Source organism: Phacochoerus africanus, chromosome 8 (assembly GCF_016906955.1).
Source record: "Phacochoerus africanus isolate WHEZ1 chromosome 8, ROS_Pafr_v1, whole genome shotgun sequence".
In the NCBI taxonomy this organism is placed as follows: domain Eukaryota; kingdom Metazoa; phylum Chordata; class Mammalia; order Artiodactyla; family Suidae; genus Phacochoerus; species Phacochoerus africanus.
Genome location: NC_062551.1, coordinates 78567661 through 78584339, shown reverse-complemented (window position 1 = coordinate 78584339; position 16679 = coordinate 78567661). Strand labels below are relative to the sequence as shown.

Genomic DNA, 16679 nt, shown 5'->3' with positions numbered 1-16679 from the left:
CGAGTTGAGGGATCCAGCCTGCATCCTCATGAATCCTAGTCCGGTTCTTTAACAGCTAAGCCACAGAAAGGAGCTCCCATTTGGGTGCCATTTTGGTAATTCTTGGGAGATGTGGCAAAGCACATCACTAAACTTTGGAGTTATGATTAACCATTTCTTCAAATTTACCATTGCTTTTCTGAATGTATAGCTTTCCATTTGACTCTTATCTTGTTCCATACCACAGACCCCTTTATGCCCTAAGTTAACTTCCTTGATTCTTCACCCACCAAACCATTGCCCCTTGACTGAGCAACTTTTGAAACATTTTGCTGTTACATTTTTAATGATACTGTTTCTTTTTGCCTGCCATCTAGTTTTGATGACATAGGCTATTAATTTTCTTTTTCTTTTTTTTTTTTAAACTACAACTTTCTTGGGAGTTACTAAGAGAGTGGCTCAGTGGTAATGAACCCAACTAGTAACCATAAAGATGTGGGTTCGATCCCTGGCCTCGCTCAGTGGGTTAAGGATATGGCGTTGCCATGAGCTGTGAGGTTGCCGAAGAGGTTTGGATACGGTGTTGCTGAGGCCGTGGCTGTGGCTGGAGCTGCCACACTGATATGACCCCAGTGCCATGGTAACTTCGATGTTGCATACGCAGCCCTAAAAAGCAAACAAACAAACAAACAAACAAAAAAACCACTACAACTCTCTTAAGGCATAGATACTGTGTTAAGAACAACCTGTTTTTTCCCTCGGGGAATCGTATTTTACTAGGCTTGACTTCAAATACTAGTTTGCAAAAAATAACTCAGTTTATTTGTTAATGTTTATATACTTTTTAAAAATCCAGGAATTTTTCCTTAAAGAGTACCTGAATTCAATGGGACTTTAAAGATATCCATTCTATTTTTTTTATTTGTTTGTTTGTTTATTTATTTATCTTAGGGCCACACCTGTGGCATATGGAGGTTCCCAGGCTAGGGGTTGAGTCGGAGCTATAGCTGCTGGCATATACCACAGCTACAGCAATGACAAATCTGAGCCGCATCTGTGATCTACACCACAGCTCACGGCACGCCAGATTCTTAACCCACTGAGTGAGGCCAGGGATTGAACCCACATCCTCATGGATACTAGTGGGTTCGTAACCCGCTGAGCCATGATGAGAACTCCAGGATATCCATTTTTTGCTTAATTACAAAGTGTGGTTGCTGTTGTGGTCTGATGGTAATAAATGATTGGTTTTTGAAGTGCTCTGGCAAGTTGGAAATTGGTTCTGTGTAGTCCGTGGTTCTGTATGTACAGGTAATGGTTCAGGTTGTTTGCTTGGTGAAAAAAGAATGCCACTTATTAAGAGTGCCAACAATTTATTACTTTTTTGTCCACTGTAACAAAGTACTACACAAAGGAATCAGAACTTTTCGTTCTTTAGAACAACCCTGGATCTGTTTTTTTCAAATCTTTCCTTCATTGATATATTTATCACTGTTTTTCTTTCTTCTACAGGCCTCAGCTGTTGAAGAATGCTCTCCAGAGAGCAGTAGAGAGAGGCCAGTTAGAACAAATAACTGGCAAAGGTGCTTCTGGGACATTCCAGGTTAGAGACTTGATTGTAGAGAAGTGGTTCTCAAAAGTTTTGGTTTCAGAACCTTCTTATACTCTAAAAATTCATTGGGGACCCCAATGCATTTGTTTATGTGGGTTATACCTATGAATAATTACTGTATTAGCAATTAAAACTGAGGAAAATTTTGAATATTTTAAAATTCATTTTAGAAATGGTAAACTACGACATGTTAATGAAAATAACATTTTTTATGAAAAACTGTTTCCCAAAATAAAAAAAATTTCAGTGAGAAGAAGGTTACTCCTTATTACATTTTTACAAAAGTCTTTACTGTCTATCTTAATAAAAGACAGCTGGAATCTGGGGGTTTTTTTGTTTGTTTGTTTTTTGTTTTTTTGTCTTTTTGCCTTTTCTAGGGCTGCTCCCTCGCATATGGAGGTTCCCAGGCTAGGGGTCTAATCAGAGCTGTAGACACCGGCCTACACCAGAGCCACAGCAACGTGGGATCCAAGCTGCGTCTGCCACCTACACCACAGCTCAGGGCAACGCAAGATCCTTAACCCACTGAGCGAGGCCAGGGATAGAAACGACAACCTCATGGTTCCTAGTCGGATTCGTTAACCACCGAGCCAAGACAGGAACTCCAGGTGGTATCTGTTTTAATATATTTTGGGTTACATCTATAAAGAAAATCCGGCTCACACATGAGTACAGTACAGTTAAAGGTGGCATGTTTTAGGAAGTTCCCTTGCAGCACAGCGGATTAAGGATCCAGCTTCATCACTGCAGCAGTTCGAGTCACTGCTGTGGCACAGATTTGACCCCTGGCCCAGGAACTTCCACATGCCGCAGGTGCCACCAAAAATAAGTAATTTTTTTTTAAAGGTGACGTATTTTGAAGTTCCCGTTGTGGCGCAGCAGAAACGAATCTGACTAGGAACCATGAGGTTGTGGGTTCAATCCCTGACCTCGTTCAGTGGGTTAAGGATCTGGTATTGCTGTGAGCTGTGGTGTAGATTGCAGATGTGGCTCGGATCTGGTGATGCTGTGGCTCCAATTGGACTCCTAGCCTGGGAACCTCCATGTGCTGTAGGTGCGGCCCTAAAAAGCGAATTAAAAAAAAAAAGGTGTGTTTTAAAATAATTTTCAGATAGAGATCAGTATTAGTATACAAAATTCAACAAATGATAGTTACTTCGTAATAGCTCTACTTTTTTAAAAATGTTATTGATTTAGGAGTTCCCATCGTGGCACAGTGGTTAACGAATCTGACTAGGAACCATGAGGTTGCGGGTTCGGTCCCTGCCCTTGCTCAGTGGGTTAATGATCCGGTGTTGCCGTGAGCTGTGGTGTAGGTTGCAGACGCGGCTCGGATCCTGTGTTGCTGTGGCTCTGGCGTAGGCCGGTGGCTACAGCTCCGATTCATCCCCTAGCCTGGGAACCTCCATATGCCGCGGGAGCGGCCCAAAGAAATAGCAAAAAGACAAAAAAAAAAAATAAATAAATAAATAAAAATTTGAAAAAAAATGTTACTGATTTACAATGTTGTGTTATTTTCTGCTGTGTCGTAGAGTGACTCTTTGTATTCTTTTCCGTTATAGTTTATCATAGGATATTGAATACAGTGCCCCATGCTATACAGTAGGACCTTGTTTGTCCATCTGTATATAGTAGTTTGCATGTAATAGTTTGTTGTTGTTTTTTTTAATGTTTAAATTTTTTTTATTTTTTACTCTTTTTGCCTTCTAGGGCTGCACCTGTGGTGTGTGGCAGTTCCCAGGCTAGGGGTCAAATTGGAGCTGTAGCCACTGGCCTACACCACAACCATAGCAATGCCAGATCCGAGCCTTGTCTGCTGGATCCTTACTTAACCTACTGAGCAAGGCCAGGGATAGAACCCACATCCTCATGGATACTGGTCGGTTTCGTTACTTCTGAGCCACAACGGGAACTCCTTTAATAGCTTTATTGAGGTATGACATATATACATAAGATGTATTCATTTCATGTTGCAATTTATAAATCAGTGACTTTCAGTAAATTTGCAGTGTTGTACAACCATCACCACTGCTCAGTTTTAGAGCATTTCCATCACCCAAAAAAATCTCTTGTGCCCACATGCAGCCATTCCAGGTTCCTGCCCCCATCCAACCTCCTGATCTGCTTTCTCTCTGTACCTTTTCTACAAGTTTCATAAAGATAGAATCACACAGTATGTGGTCTTTTGTGTCTTCTTTCAGCATAACATTCGTTCAGTTTTATCCATGTTGCAGTATGAATCAGTACTTTCATTCCTTTTATTGCCAAATAGTATTTTATTGTATGGATCTGACGTATTATGTTTATCCATTCACGAGTTAATGAGCATTTGGGTTATTTCCACTTTTGCTGTTACGACTTTTTTTTTATCTTTTTAGGGCTGCACCTGTGGCATATGGAGGTTCCCAGGCTAGGGGTCAAATCGGAGCTGTAGCCCCTGGCATACACCATAGCCACAGCAATGCAGGATCCTTAACCCACTTAGTGAGGCTAGGGATTGAACCTGCCTCCTCATGGATGCTAGTCAGATTTGTTTCTGCCGAGCCAATATGGGAACTCCATCCCCTTTTGCTGTTACAATTAATATTCTATGAACATTTATGTTCAAATCTGTGCAGATGGATGTTTTTATTTCCCTTGGGTATGTAAGTAGGAGTGTGGACTCCCTGGACTGTGTGGTAAATTTGTTTTAAGAAACTGCCAAAGTAGCTACTTTGTTTGGTGTTCCCACCAGCAACGTATATACAAAGATTCTATTTTCTCCTTATTTTTCCAATACTTGTTATTGTCTTTTTAAAATTATAGCCTTACTAGTGGACATAACATAGTGTCATACTCATTGTGGTTTTGGTTGACATTTTCCTAAGACTATTGATACTGACCATCTTTTCGTGTGCATAATGGACATTTGTTTATCTTCTTTGGTAAAATGTCTATTCAGATCCTTTGCCTCTTTTTAAAATTGAGTCATTTGTCATCATAATTGAGTTCTAAGAGTTATATAACTAGATACAGATTCCTCATCAGATGCATGATTTGCAGATATTGTCTCCTAATCTGGCCATGCTTTCACTTTCTTAATGGTGTCTTGAAACACAAAAGTGTTTAATTTTGATAAAGGCCAGTTTATTATTTCTTTTAAATTGCTTGTACTGTTCGTGTCATATCTAATAAATCATTGCCTAGCTTATGGTCAGGAAGATTTACTCCCATTTTTCTCTTAAGGGTTTTATGGTTTTAGTTCTTACATTTAGATCTGTGACCCATTTTAAGTTAAGTTTTATTTAAGGTGTGAAGTAACGGTATAAATTCATCTTTTTGCATTTGGACATCCAGTTGTCAACACCATTTATTGAGGAGACTGTCCCTTCGTTGAATTGTCTTGGCATCTTTATCAAAACTTAATTGACCATACAGCATTGTAAATCAACTATACTTCATTAGAACTTTAAAAAAAAAAAAAAACCTTAATTGACCGTGAATGTAAGGGTTTATTTCTGGGCTCTGAATTCTGTTCTATTGATCTGTATGTGAATCCTTATGCCAGGATTACACTGTCTTGATGAGTGTAGCTTTGTAGTAAGTTTTGAAATTGGGAAATATAAGCCTCTCAACTTGTTCTTTTTCAAAATTGTTTTGATTGTTCTGGGTCTTTTACATTTCCATATAAATTTTAAGACTTGTTTATCAATTTTCACACACACACACACACAAAATCCAGCCAGGATTTTGATAAGAGATTGCATTTGGGAAAAAAAATTACTATCTTTACAGTGTTGAGTTTTCCAATCTATGACTGTCTTCATTTATTTAAATATTTGACTTCTTAGCAGTGTTTTGTAGTTTTCAGTGTACAGGTCTTACATTTCTTTTGTTATATTTGTTCCTAAGTATTTTATTCTTTTTCCATGCTGTTGTGAATAGAATTTTCATTTTTAGCTTGTTCATTGCTAGCCTGTAGAAATACAGTTGGTTTGTCTATTGATCTTTTATCCTGGAATCTTACTGAACTCATTTACTAGTTCTAGAGCTTTTTTTGAGGGTTCCTTAGAATTTTGTGTTGGATTCCCAGTGATTTTCTACATACAGGATAATGTTATCTGCAAGTAAAGATCATTATACTTCTTCCTTTCCAATCTGAATGTCTTTTTTTTTTTTTTTTTAATGCCTGATTGCACCATGTAGAACCTCCAGTACAGTAATGAGAGTAGGTATCTTTGTCTTGTTACCCATCTTAGAGGGAAAACATTCTTTCACCATTGAAGCTGTAGGTTTTTCGTAGATGCCTATTATCAGGTTGAGAAAGTTCTCGTCTGTTACTAATTTGTTGGGAGCTTATTGTGAATGGCTACTGAATTTGTCAAATGCTTTTTCTAAAACTTTAAATGATCATGTGGCATCATTGTTTTCCCACTACCAATGCAAATGTCCCACAGTGAGAAAGGCAGATCACATTTTAGTGTTATTACCAAAGTAGTTTTAACCATGCAGGTCCTCTGAAGGGGTTTCAGGAACCCTAAGGGGTTTGTGGACCTTTCCTTGAGAATCACTGTTAAAGAACAGACCTTGATTTGTCATTTAACCTTTCTGCCTATTGGTGCTAACCTATGTTCCTCAGCCTTTTGTCCTTGAAACATGTTATATAATTTTCTGTTGTATGATACCCTAAAAGCTTATCAAACTTTTCCTTTGCAGGGAGTTCCCGTTATAGTCAGTGGTAATGAACCCGACTAGTATCTATGAGGATTCGGGTTCGATCCATGGCCCCTCTCAGTGGGTTGAGAATCCAGCATTGCCATGAGCTGCATTGTTGGTCGCAGACATGGCTTAGATCCTGAGTTGCTGTGGTTGTGGCATAGGCCAGCAGCTGCAGCTCCAATTCAACTCCTGGCCTAGAAATTTCCATATGCTGCAGGTGTGACCTTAAAATAAACAAGCAAAAAACCTTTTAAAAAGATTATAAGTACTCCAATTTTCAGATTCAGAAAAAAAGGAAGTATTCTCAGAAAAAGTGTTTATTTATTGGGAGCATAACAAATTAGTCTCCTTATTGGAATAGAACTGTTACTCTCTTTGGGTTAGGTTGGCTGTGGCTGATTTAGATTGGATAGAGGGGTGGATAGAAGGAGAAAATATCCATAAGAGGGTTGGGACTCCTCAGTTAGATTGAATACCTGATGAGTGGGGAGAGAAAGTCCCTAACCTGACAATTTATTGTAAAACATATCTGTGCTAATGCAGGAACTCCGACCCACCTGGTGCAGAGGAGTCTTGTCTTGACCTGCTTTGGGAGAGTGTTGTCTTGATGCTTTTCTCTTCCTCCTTGGAAAACAGCTGAAGAAATCAGGGGAGAAACCCCTGCTTGGTGGAAGCCTGATGGAATATGCAATCTTGTCTGCCATCGCTGCCATGAATGAGCCGAAGACCTGCTCCACCACTGCTCTGAAGAAGTATGTCCTGGAGAACCACCCAGGGACCAATTCTAACTATCAAAGTAAGACTCAGAGTTGTGTGCATTTCCCGGGGACCAGGGGAATTATTTTGTGAAAAATCCCCAGAGATCTCGCTATAAATTACAGAGCATTAACTACTGACTGAAAAGCCAGAGGGATCAACTTTACAAATTTATCATTTACAAAAAAGATAAATCAAGGCATATTCTTAATTTACAGTATCTGCTGGAGATTAGAATTTAATTTTACTTTGCTATAAAGATTTTTCTTGGAGTTCCCATCGTGGTGCAGTGGTTAACGAATCCAACTAGGAACCATGAGGTTGCGGGTTCGGTCCCTGCCCTTGCTCAGTGGGTTGACGATCCGGCGTTGCCGTGAGCTGTGGTGTAGGTTGCAGACGCGGCTCGGATCCTGTGTTGCTGTGGCTCTGGCGTAGGCCGGTGGCTACAGCTCCGATTCAACCCCTAGCCTGGGAACCTCGATATGCCGCGGGAGTGGCCCAAGAAATAGCAACAACAACAACAAAAAGACAAAAGACAAAAAAAAAAAGATTTTTCTTGTTTATTTTTAATATAATGGAGATACATTTCTAGGTTCAAAACATCTCTCAAGTATAGTATTTTTAACCTGCTTTTGAATGTTTACCAGAATATGTAGTATCACCTTGAGATCATGCCAGCATATTAAAATACTAAGTACTTAGGTTATTTCTTACTGGCTTAATAAGCCCTATGACAGAAAACACTTTTTTTCAATAAAGTATATTTAACCTTGTCAGGTGGTGATTTGAGATTAGAAATCTTGCCTTAGCAGCACTGTCACAAGTAGGTTAGTGAGATTGTGTATTTTCTCAGTGAACTGTGAGGGTAGGCACAGTGGTGTAGGGTGAGGAACATGAAAATTGAGCAACAGAATACAAAATTAGAATATATTATTGTAAGTGAGAAGCTCATTTTTAAGTCTAAATATTGACTCTTAGTATATACAATATGTATTTTATAATGTGAAGGAATTTTTATTTATTTATTTATTTATTTTTGCCTTTTTAGGGTCACCTCTACGGCATATGGAAGTTCCCAGGCTAGGGGTCAAATTTGAGCTACAGTTGCCGGCCTATCCCATGGCCACAGCAGTGCAGGATCTGAGCCTCCTCTGCGACCTACACCACAGCTCACGGCAATGCCAGGTCCCCGACCCACTGAGCAAGGCCAGGGATTGAACCTGCATCCTCATGGGTACTGGTTGGGTTCATTTCTCCTGCACCGCAGTGAGAACTCCAGGAATGCTTTCTGATTGTTTTCTTATGTACTTTGAAAACTGTGGTGTGTGTGACTTTCATTGAAGTATAGTTACAGGGTTATATTACTTTCAGGTGTACAACATAGTGATTGGATATTTTATAGATTATGTTCCTTTTAAAGTTATTATAAAACATTGGCTGTATGTATGGCTGTTTTTTCTCTTCCCTTGCACAAGATGGATGCTGTGTTTAGTTGTACATGTTGACCCTAGTAGACTAGTCCATGATTTTTCTCTGTTGACCAAGTGGTTATAAGAGAAGATGATTTGGGTTATTAACCTCTCCAGTATCACTAATAGTGCAGCCCTTTTTGGACACTGACTCACGATAAAATATATTTATGTATTTTTTATGAAAGATGAGACTTGATAAGGCCTTTAGGAGCCATGATATTGTTTTGTTACTATGTGCTGATTTGTGAGAAATTGATTTTTATCTTTATGTTCTTCTAAATACTTATCAGTACTTATAGGCGCTCAGTAGACGTTTGAATGAATGGAAGTAATGAGAGACTTAGTTTTAAGTTACCATTTATATGCGACTGTAGAACAAGTCACCAGCCACTCTGGGCTCCTGTTTCCCTTTCAGCGAAATGAGGGATTTGACATGGTGATCTCTAACGTCTCGTGCCCTTGTAATTTAACTCTTCCCAAATGTACAGGCACTTAATAATTTAGTGAATTGATTGATAATCCCTTTGACCACAAAGGATTCACTTAGCACATGATGGGACCATAAATTTATGTCTGATTGTGGTTGAGGGAATTCTCAGATCTGAATAAATAAGTACTTTTTCCATTTCTGAAATTTTTTTGCTCAGTGCATTTGTTGAAAAAGACCCTGCAGAGATGTGAAAAGAATGGGTGGATGGAACAAATCTCTGGTAAAGGATTCAGTGGCACCTTTCAGCTCTGTTTTCCCTATTATCCCAGGTAAGCACCTAGCCCATAATGGGAAGTATTGGTCATTGCAAGTTTAAAATCTGACTCCAGGTTACAGGCTTGGCTTGACTTACTTTGCCCTTAGTGATGTTACGTTGAACCGGACATACTTGGAAAGAAAGACTACTTGAGGCAGCATTGGAGTAGCATGGTGGCCTAGCAGTTAAGGACTGGCATTGTCACTGCGATGCCTTGGCACTGCTGAGGGCATGGGTTCAGACCCTAGCCCAGGAACTTCTGCACACCACAGGCATGACCAAAAAGAAGGCAGTATTGTTTTAGATCAGAAGGTTTTTGTACAATAGCAGGGGGTTTTGGCTATCCTCCAAGAGCTTATTGTTAGCTAAGTAGTCCTAAAATCAAACATTGAACTCTTTGAGATCCTTGGCTGGTCATTTTGATGTTCCTTCCTTCTAATAAAGAATAAAGCATGTGATAATGAAAGGAAGATTATTACAGGATTAAGTATGTTTTAATTGTCCAGCCCGAAGTAGGGAGAGCGTCGGCTGATTCCAAGAATCTGAATCTGCTTTTTTCATACTATAGAGACAAGGGCATTTATTTGAAAATTTGTCTCTAATACACATCTTATTCATTGAACCAGAAAATGTATTGAGCACCTGCTATGGGCCAAACAATTTTCTATGTAGCTGTGCAGTTGCCTTCTTACACTTTCTTTTCTAGTCAAGTGCCATGACTTGTACCACTAAAACTTATTTTAGCAGGAGTATAATGTAGCTTTCTTATATTGTTCTTTGTACATGAACCTAAATGTTACTTGGTTGAATGTATATTGTTTGAATTTTTCAGACATTACACTTTAAATATAGTTCTTAAGATCGTGCCCATACAGTGCTATACTTTTAAGGACTATTTTAATCAAGGAGACCAAGTTTTCTGCTTTTAAGGACAAAGAAAAGTGGGATGATCCTTGCTGAATTTGTCTAAAACTTTGAAGAGCTTTATCATACTTGGAGATCTTTTGCCAGGATCATAAGAGCAAAAAATGTGTCCAGCTGTGTAGACTATTCACTGCTGTATAGACCATTACTGCTATATATTCAATGGCCGTTACATTGCTGAACACATACCAGGAGCTTATTAAATAATTGTTTACTAAATAAATGATTAAATACCAAGTTTATTGAATGGAGGGAAGAAGAGAATGAGGTATGGTCTGGGACTTTTACAGATTTGTCGTAACTTCATGTGTGTGTTCAAAATAGGTTAAAATGTAGCCTGATGTTTGTAACCTAACTTGGCATAACCGGGGAGTGTGGGAGGAAGTGGGTGGTGTCCAAGGAGGAGCATATCTAGGTTCCCTTTCTTTTCCTTGTCTTGTATGGGACTTCTCTTTTACCTAATGTGGCTTTTTTTTTTCTTAATAGCCCAGGAGTTCTGTTCCCAAAGAAAGAGCCAGATGATTCTAAAGACGAGGATGAAGAGGAAGATGACTCCTCAGAGGAAGACTCTGAGGATGAAGAGCCACCACCTAAGAGGAGGTATTGATGTGTGGAAGAGCCTGCTTAGAGCTGAAAATGGCAGTAATAGGAGAGGCTGTGAAAGGTGTCTTAACTGAGGATCCTTCTCCCATTCTTTGTGTAACATTTGAACTTGCCTTCTCCTTGAGAACTTAGAGGCTCTGAACTTGGTCAAACCTGTGTGTGTGTGTAGGTGTATGTATACACTATACATAGTTTGCTTATTTACAGAAAAGTAATACCACATTTATCTAAGAAAAACATCATGGGATTGTGTGTAGATTCCTCTAGGAATTGATTGAATTTTTATACACTTTGAGCAAAGCTGTATAAAAATAATAACCCACACTCCTCCTCTTAACACAGGTGACCTTCTTTTTTGGCAGTCTTTGGTCATCGGTAAAGGGAATCTCTCAGGTACTAAGTGATTGCCTTTGCTCTCTGGTTCTCACAGGCTGCAGAAGAAAACCCCGGCCAAGGCATCAGGGAAGGCTGCGTCTATGAAGCAGAGAGGGTCCAAGCCTGCCCCTAGAGTCCCAGCTGCCCAGCGAGGGAAAGCTAGGCCCCTGCCCAAGAAAGCCCCTCCTAAGGCCAAAACTCCTGCCAAGAAAGCCAGACCCTCACCCTCAGTCATCAAGAAGCCTAGTGTTGGCTCTTCGAAGAAGCCCACGGCCAGTGTGAGAAAGGAGGTGAAGTTGCCTGGCAAGGGCAAGTCCACCACGAAGAAATCCTTCAAAGCAAAAAAGTAAATTTTATAGGAAAAAGGGTATCTTGATGAAATTCAAAATCTTATTTTCTAAGGTCAGTGTGCATTTGTTTTAGTTTCGATGCTTTTAAAAGTACATTTTTTTTCCCCTCTCCTATGAACGTTACGGGGAGGGAATATAAATAAACCAATTTAGGCATTTGTTAGCTTTAGGTGCTGTTCTTGGTGCCTGCCCCTTCCCCCGGTCATTTTCATTTCCTCGGTAATTCTGGATTTTTCCTGAACCGTGTAATCTGTACTTGTCCTTTTTTCTCTTTCTACCCCAACCCTCTTTGTTTTTTTATGGTCAGCTTTGGCTTTTTTTTTTTTTTCCTTCCAGTTTTATCTAAACAGTTGCAAAGATTTTTTGTGTTTGTTAGAAAGCATTAAGAACGGGATGCTGGTCAGGTGCTGGCAGTAAAAAGGAGGCAGTATAACACTGACTGGATTATAAAGCCTCCTACCTGGAGACTTCAATTATAGCTGTAATAATTAATCTTATTTATAAAGCCACTCCACTAACCCTTTCTCTCCAACTATAAACACGGAGATGTCTTAGCTTTGGGAATAAGCCAAAAGCATTATGATCTCATTAGATTCTGAAGATACATGACTTTGGGCTACTTTTCACATTGATCATTTCCAGGTATTTTTTCCATTGGCCCCTGGGCATTGCTTTCCCTCAGCAGCAAGCACAAGATCTCTCCATCACTTGGTTTTTGACTGAAGGGGAAATATAGGAATATATTGAATTTGTGATTTCTGGTGTGACTGTGTTACTAAAAATCAAAACATATAAAATCTTCTTGATCAAATGTTTAAATATATTTTTTAATATTCGGAGCATGAGCTGTCACTTCCTTTTTGCCTTTTTTATAAGGAAATGTTGGAGAGTTACACCATCGCTAATATAGAAATGTTAAGTGGAAGAACATACAGTTCACTAAAATAAACTAGATCCCAGATTCATCTGTGGGTTTTTCCCCTCCTTTCTTTCCACAGCACTTTTGATAACAAGCAAGTGACTTCCTTTTTGAGTTACTTTTAAAAAAAGAAAAAACAAATGAAGCCTGACTACCTAATAATCCTTTCTTATTTGTATTTGTTTTAGTATTGTGAAGTTGTGTTAAAAGTACTAGCTTTCTAAGAAGTATTGAGTTCTGGTTATCATTTATCTTCCCTGTGGCACTTGACATTTTAATTGTCTTAAACTCTTGGGTGTAAATCTTCTGGCTCCTTGCGTGCTGCCAGAGGCAAAAGATGTTTGTTTCATTCATTCCATTTGCATTGTCTCCTGGGATCCTGTCTGCAGCCTAAAGTGTGGCTGGGAAATGGACTTGAGAAGATTGGCTTGAATTAGATCCATAATCATGTGTGATCCCATCATGAGTTCATTGGAATTTGTGTTGCATGTAAGGCAATCTTTCCTGTTGTAAATCTTCCTTTTTTATGTACATATATTTTGAAAAATATGAATAAACATGAAATTTTAAAAGCTGCTGAACTGTAGCTTATATTTAAAAGTTTCTAGTATATATCCTCAGCTGTAAGTATTGTACTTACTTCAGATCTTTTCTGCTCCTTGCACTAGTCATCAGCCATTTTTCTTTTTAAATACAAGCTTCAGTTTATTTGCTTTTTTTTTTTTTTTTTTTGCCTTTTAGGGCTGCACCCTCAGCACATGGAAGTTCCCGGGCTAGGGGTCAAATTGGAGCTTGGAGCTGCCAGACACAGCAACACGAGATCCAAGCCGTGACTGCGACCTACACCACAGCTCACCGCAGTGCCAGATCCTTAACCCACTGAGTGAGGATAGGAATTGAACTCACATCCTCATGGTTCCTAGTTGGGTTCATTAAACACTGAGCCACGAATGGAACTCCTTGCATTCTTAATATGGATGGTAAATGTTTCTAAATACTTTGAGCCTGAGTCTTTAATGCATAAGAGATTTAAAAAAATAATTTTGTATTAAGTTCCTTGTTTTCAAGATCATGAGCTCCAGTTTTTCATATGTCATGTTCGTTATGTCCTTGGACTAGGAAAAAAAAACATACATTGCTAAAGGATAAACCTGAGACCTAATTCTAGAAAGTAATTTTCTGTTACGCTATTTAGCAGGTAATAATCCTTAATAGCATGGGTCTTTAGGTACCTGTGCTAAGAACTTTCTATTCTTCTGGAATCAAAAGTGGGAGGATTTTAGTTGGTTTTTCTGCTTTATGATACTGCTTTTATTTTTAAAAGATTGCCTGAACTGTCACCTGGTGGCTATATTGTGTATCTGGCACTCCAGCCTAGAGTAAGACATTTAGATCATTTCAGGTCTTTCACTTCACAGAATTCAAGTAAGGACCAAACTGTCCTTGCTTCAGCATCGTGTAAAGGGGAGAGAAATGAGGGGTCACTGCACTCTGCCCTCTTCCAGGGAGAATCCCCAGCTGGCAAAGACATGCACCTTCCTGACATTCAGATAAAGAGATGTTTGTTTTTTTCCCTTCCAAACATTCTCAAGGAGCAGGACAATTTTTATTTCCACATTACAGGAAGGAAAACAGCAAACTCAAGAGAGAACCCAGCAATTCCTGATGTGGATCAGTGGCTTCAGTCCTCACTGCTAGTGCCTTTTAGAGAGCTCAACTAATAGTGTTTCATATAGGAGTTCCCTTTGTGGCTCAGTAGTTAACGAATCCAACTAGGAACCATGAGGTTGTGGGTTCGGTCCCTGGCCTCGCTCAGTAGGTTAAGGATCCAGCGTTGCCGTGAACTGTGGTGTAGGTCACAGAGGCGGCTCGGATCCCGCATTGCTGTGGCTCTGGCGTAGGCCGGCAGCTACAGGTCCAATTGTACCCCTAGCCTGGGAACCTCCACATGCCTCGGGAGCGGCCCAAGAAATGGTAGAAAGACACACACACACACACACAAAAACACAGTGTTTCATATATCCTTCAACCACCCACACTCTACCTTTGATAAATGAATCTCAGAAGATGTTGGGAAAGAGACTGCTGGCTTCTTAAAGCCCAAATGAGACAGAAGAGATAACCACGGCAGGGAAAGCTGGAGATCTTTCTTCAGTAATAGGACAGAAGCACTCAGCACAGGCAGAACTCCATCTTAACCATCCATGCAGACTTAATTAAAGGAAGCCAGTATAAATCTTAGATGTGTTTTAATCATGCCTGTCAGCTATATAGTAAACAAGAAATGAAAACAAGAGCTAGGTAATATGCCAATACTTTTTCCATCATTTTTTCCATTATTGTTCCTCTTTTATAAAATTTTGTCAGCTCTGTTGAACCTGTAGCTCCGATTCAACCCCTAGCCTGGGAACGTCCATGTGCTGTGGGTGAGACCCTAAAAAGCAAAAAAAAAAAAGATTCCGCAAGAGATTCTAACTAATATTACTTCGCAGCGTGTAGAGTTGCTTTTGTGTTTTTCACCGTAAAGCAGGTGGTCCCTCAGTTCTGCAGAGCTGAAGCTGAGGAACCAGAGGTGTTGAAGCTCTTGGCTTAGGAACTCCTTGACAAGAGATCACTGAACAGCGTCCTCAGCTACACCAAATTTTCCTTTTTTAAGGAACTCATCACCACCATTGTTATTCTTCTGTCATTTTCCACAAGATTCTTAACTTCATGGGTTTTCTTTCAGAAATTTCAACTTTTGATTAAATGTATTAGCTTGGGAGTTCCTACTGGTAGCACAGTGGGTTCAGGAGCCAGCGTGATCTTTGCAGCGGCATGCGTTCAATCCCCAGTCTGGTGCAGTGGTAACAATCCGACGTTGCCACAGCTGTAGCATAGGTGGCAGCTGTGGCTCAGATTTGATCCCTGGCCCGGGGACTTCCATATGCCTTGGGCCTGGCCAAAAAAGAGTGTGTATGTATATATATTTATATATATTAGTCTAGTTTTAGTTGTTTCTAATTTATTTTGTCAACAACTGGAATATCAAAGGAAGTTTCTAAAGATGCCTTCCCAAGCCGTTTTCCTCAAAAATTGCAATTTTCTCTTGATACTATATGTAAATGTATAATTAACACCATTTGCTATTAAATCTTTGCTTCTTAGCAAAGAACCCTTTCTCTGATGCCTTAAATAGGTTTGACAAAGTGTAGTTGTTAGTTGTTACTTAATGTAAATGATAATAGTGACAACAAAGACTAACACTAATTGAATTTTTTCTACATGTCAGGCTCTATATAAACTTCATTGAATCCTAGCAACCCTTTGAATGGTCTTTTTTTTTTTTTTTTTTTTTTTAAATAGCTACACCCACAGCATATGGAAGTTGCCTGGCCAGGGATCAAATCCAAGCTGCCATTGTGACCCATGCCACAGTTTCAGCAATACTGGATCCCTAACCTGCTGTACCACAGCAGGAACTCCTAGTCATTGGTTTTCGTTTTTTGGGGTTTTTTTTGTCTCTTGGTCTTTTTAGGGCCGCACCCTCGGCATATGGAGGTTCCCAGGCCAGGGGTCTAATCAGAGCTGTAGCTGCCAGCCTACACCACAGTCATAGCAACTAATCCGACTAGGAACCACAAGGCTGTGGGTTTGATTCCTGGCCTTGCCCAGTGGTTTAAGGATCCGGCGTTGCCGTGAGCTGTGGTGTAGGCCGGCAGCTACAGCTCTGATTAGACCCCTAGCCTGGGAACCTCCATATGCCATGGGAGCGGCCCTAAAAAAGGCAAAAAAAAAAGGAAATTCCAAAATGGGGAATTTTCTGTATTTTCTGGATGCAATACTGGCCTAGTAATCATGCATTGGAATATTAGAAATCCTTGCTCTTGGTTCTGAAAGAAACCTTACTCATCTGGTCTCTCCTGCTATCTCTGTCTGCTTTGTTCATCTAATTCCAAAAGATACTCCTTTTCCTAAAACCCAGAGAGTTACACAGCATCCTTGCTCATCTATCAAGTTGTTTCAGAACTTTTGCTCTGATGAAATTCTCATAAATTAAATCCCCTATGTTGTTTGCATAACTTTTAAATTTGCTGGTATGGTATATATAAAAGGAGAAATTTTCATTTATTCCAAATTGGGATTGACTCCCGGTTAGCATACATCACTCAGCCCAGCATCTTAATAACACTTAGAGTTTATGGCCTTGCACAGTGGTCTTGGGGGGCTGTATCACTTACCAGCTGTATGACCTTGGCCAAGATA

General features: G+C 39.7%; 1 protein-coding gene across 7 annotated transcripts in view; it reads left to right on the top strand.

Moving 5' to 3' along the window:
* Positions 1-13006, top strand: part of HP1BP3 (heterochromatin protein 1 binding protein 3) — a 32921-nt gene extending 19915 nt beyond the window's left edge. For 6 of the 7 annotated variants that reach the window (XM_047792276.1, XM_047792275.1, XM_047792273.1 and 3 more), the window contains 5 exons: positions 1492-1582; positions 6926-7085; positions 9165-9276; positions 10674-10787; positions 11221-13006. In XM_047792276.1, coding sequence (XP_047648232.1) covers positions 1492-1582; positions 6926-7085; positions 9165-9276; positions 10674-10787; positions 11221-11515 — 772 coding nt within the window. In that variant the 3' untranslated portion in view covers positions 11516-13006. Of the gene's footprint in view, positions 1-1491; positions 1583-6832; positions 7086-9164; positions 9277-10673; positions 10788-11220 lie in introns of those variants that run through there. The other variant, XM_047792278.1, reaches the window with a different exon arrangement.
* Positions 13007-16679: the final 3673 nt, after the last annotated feature.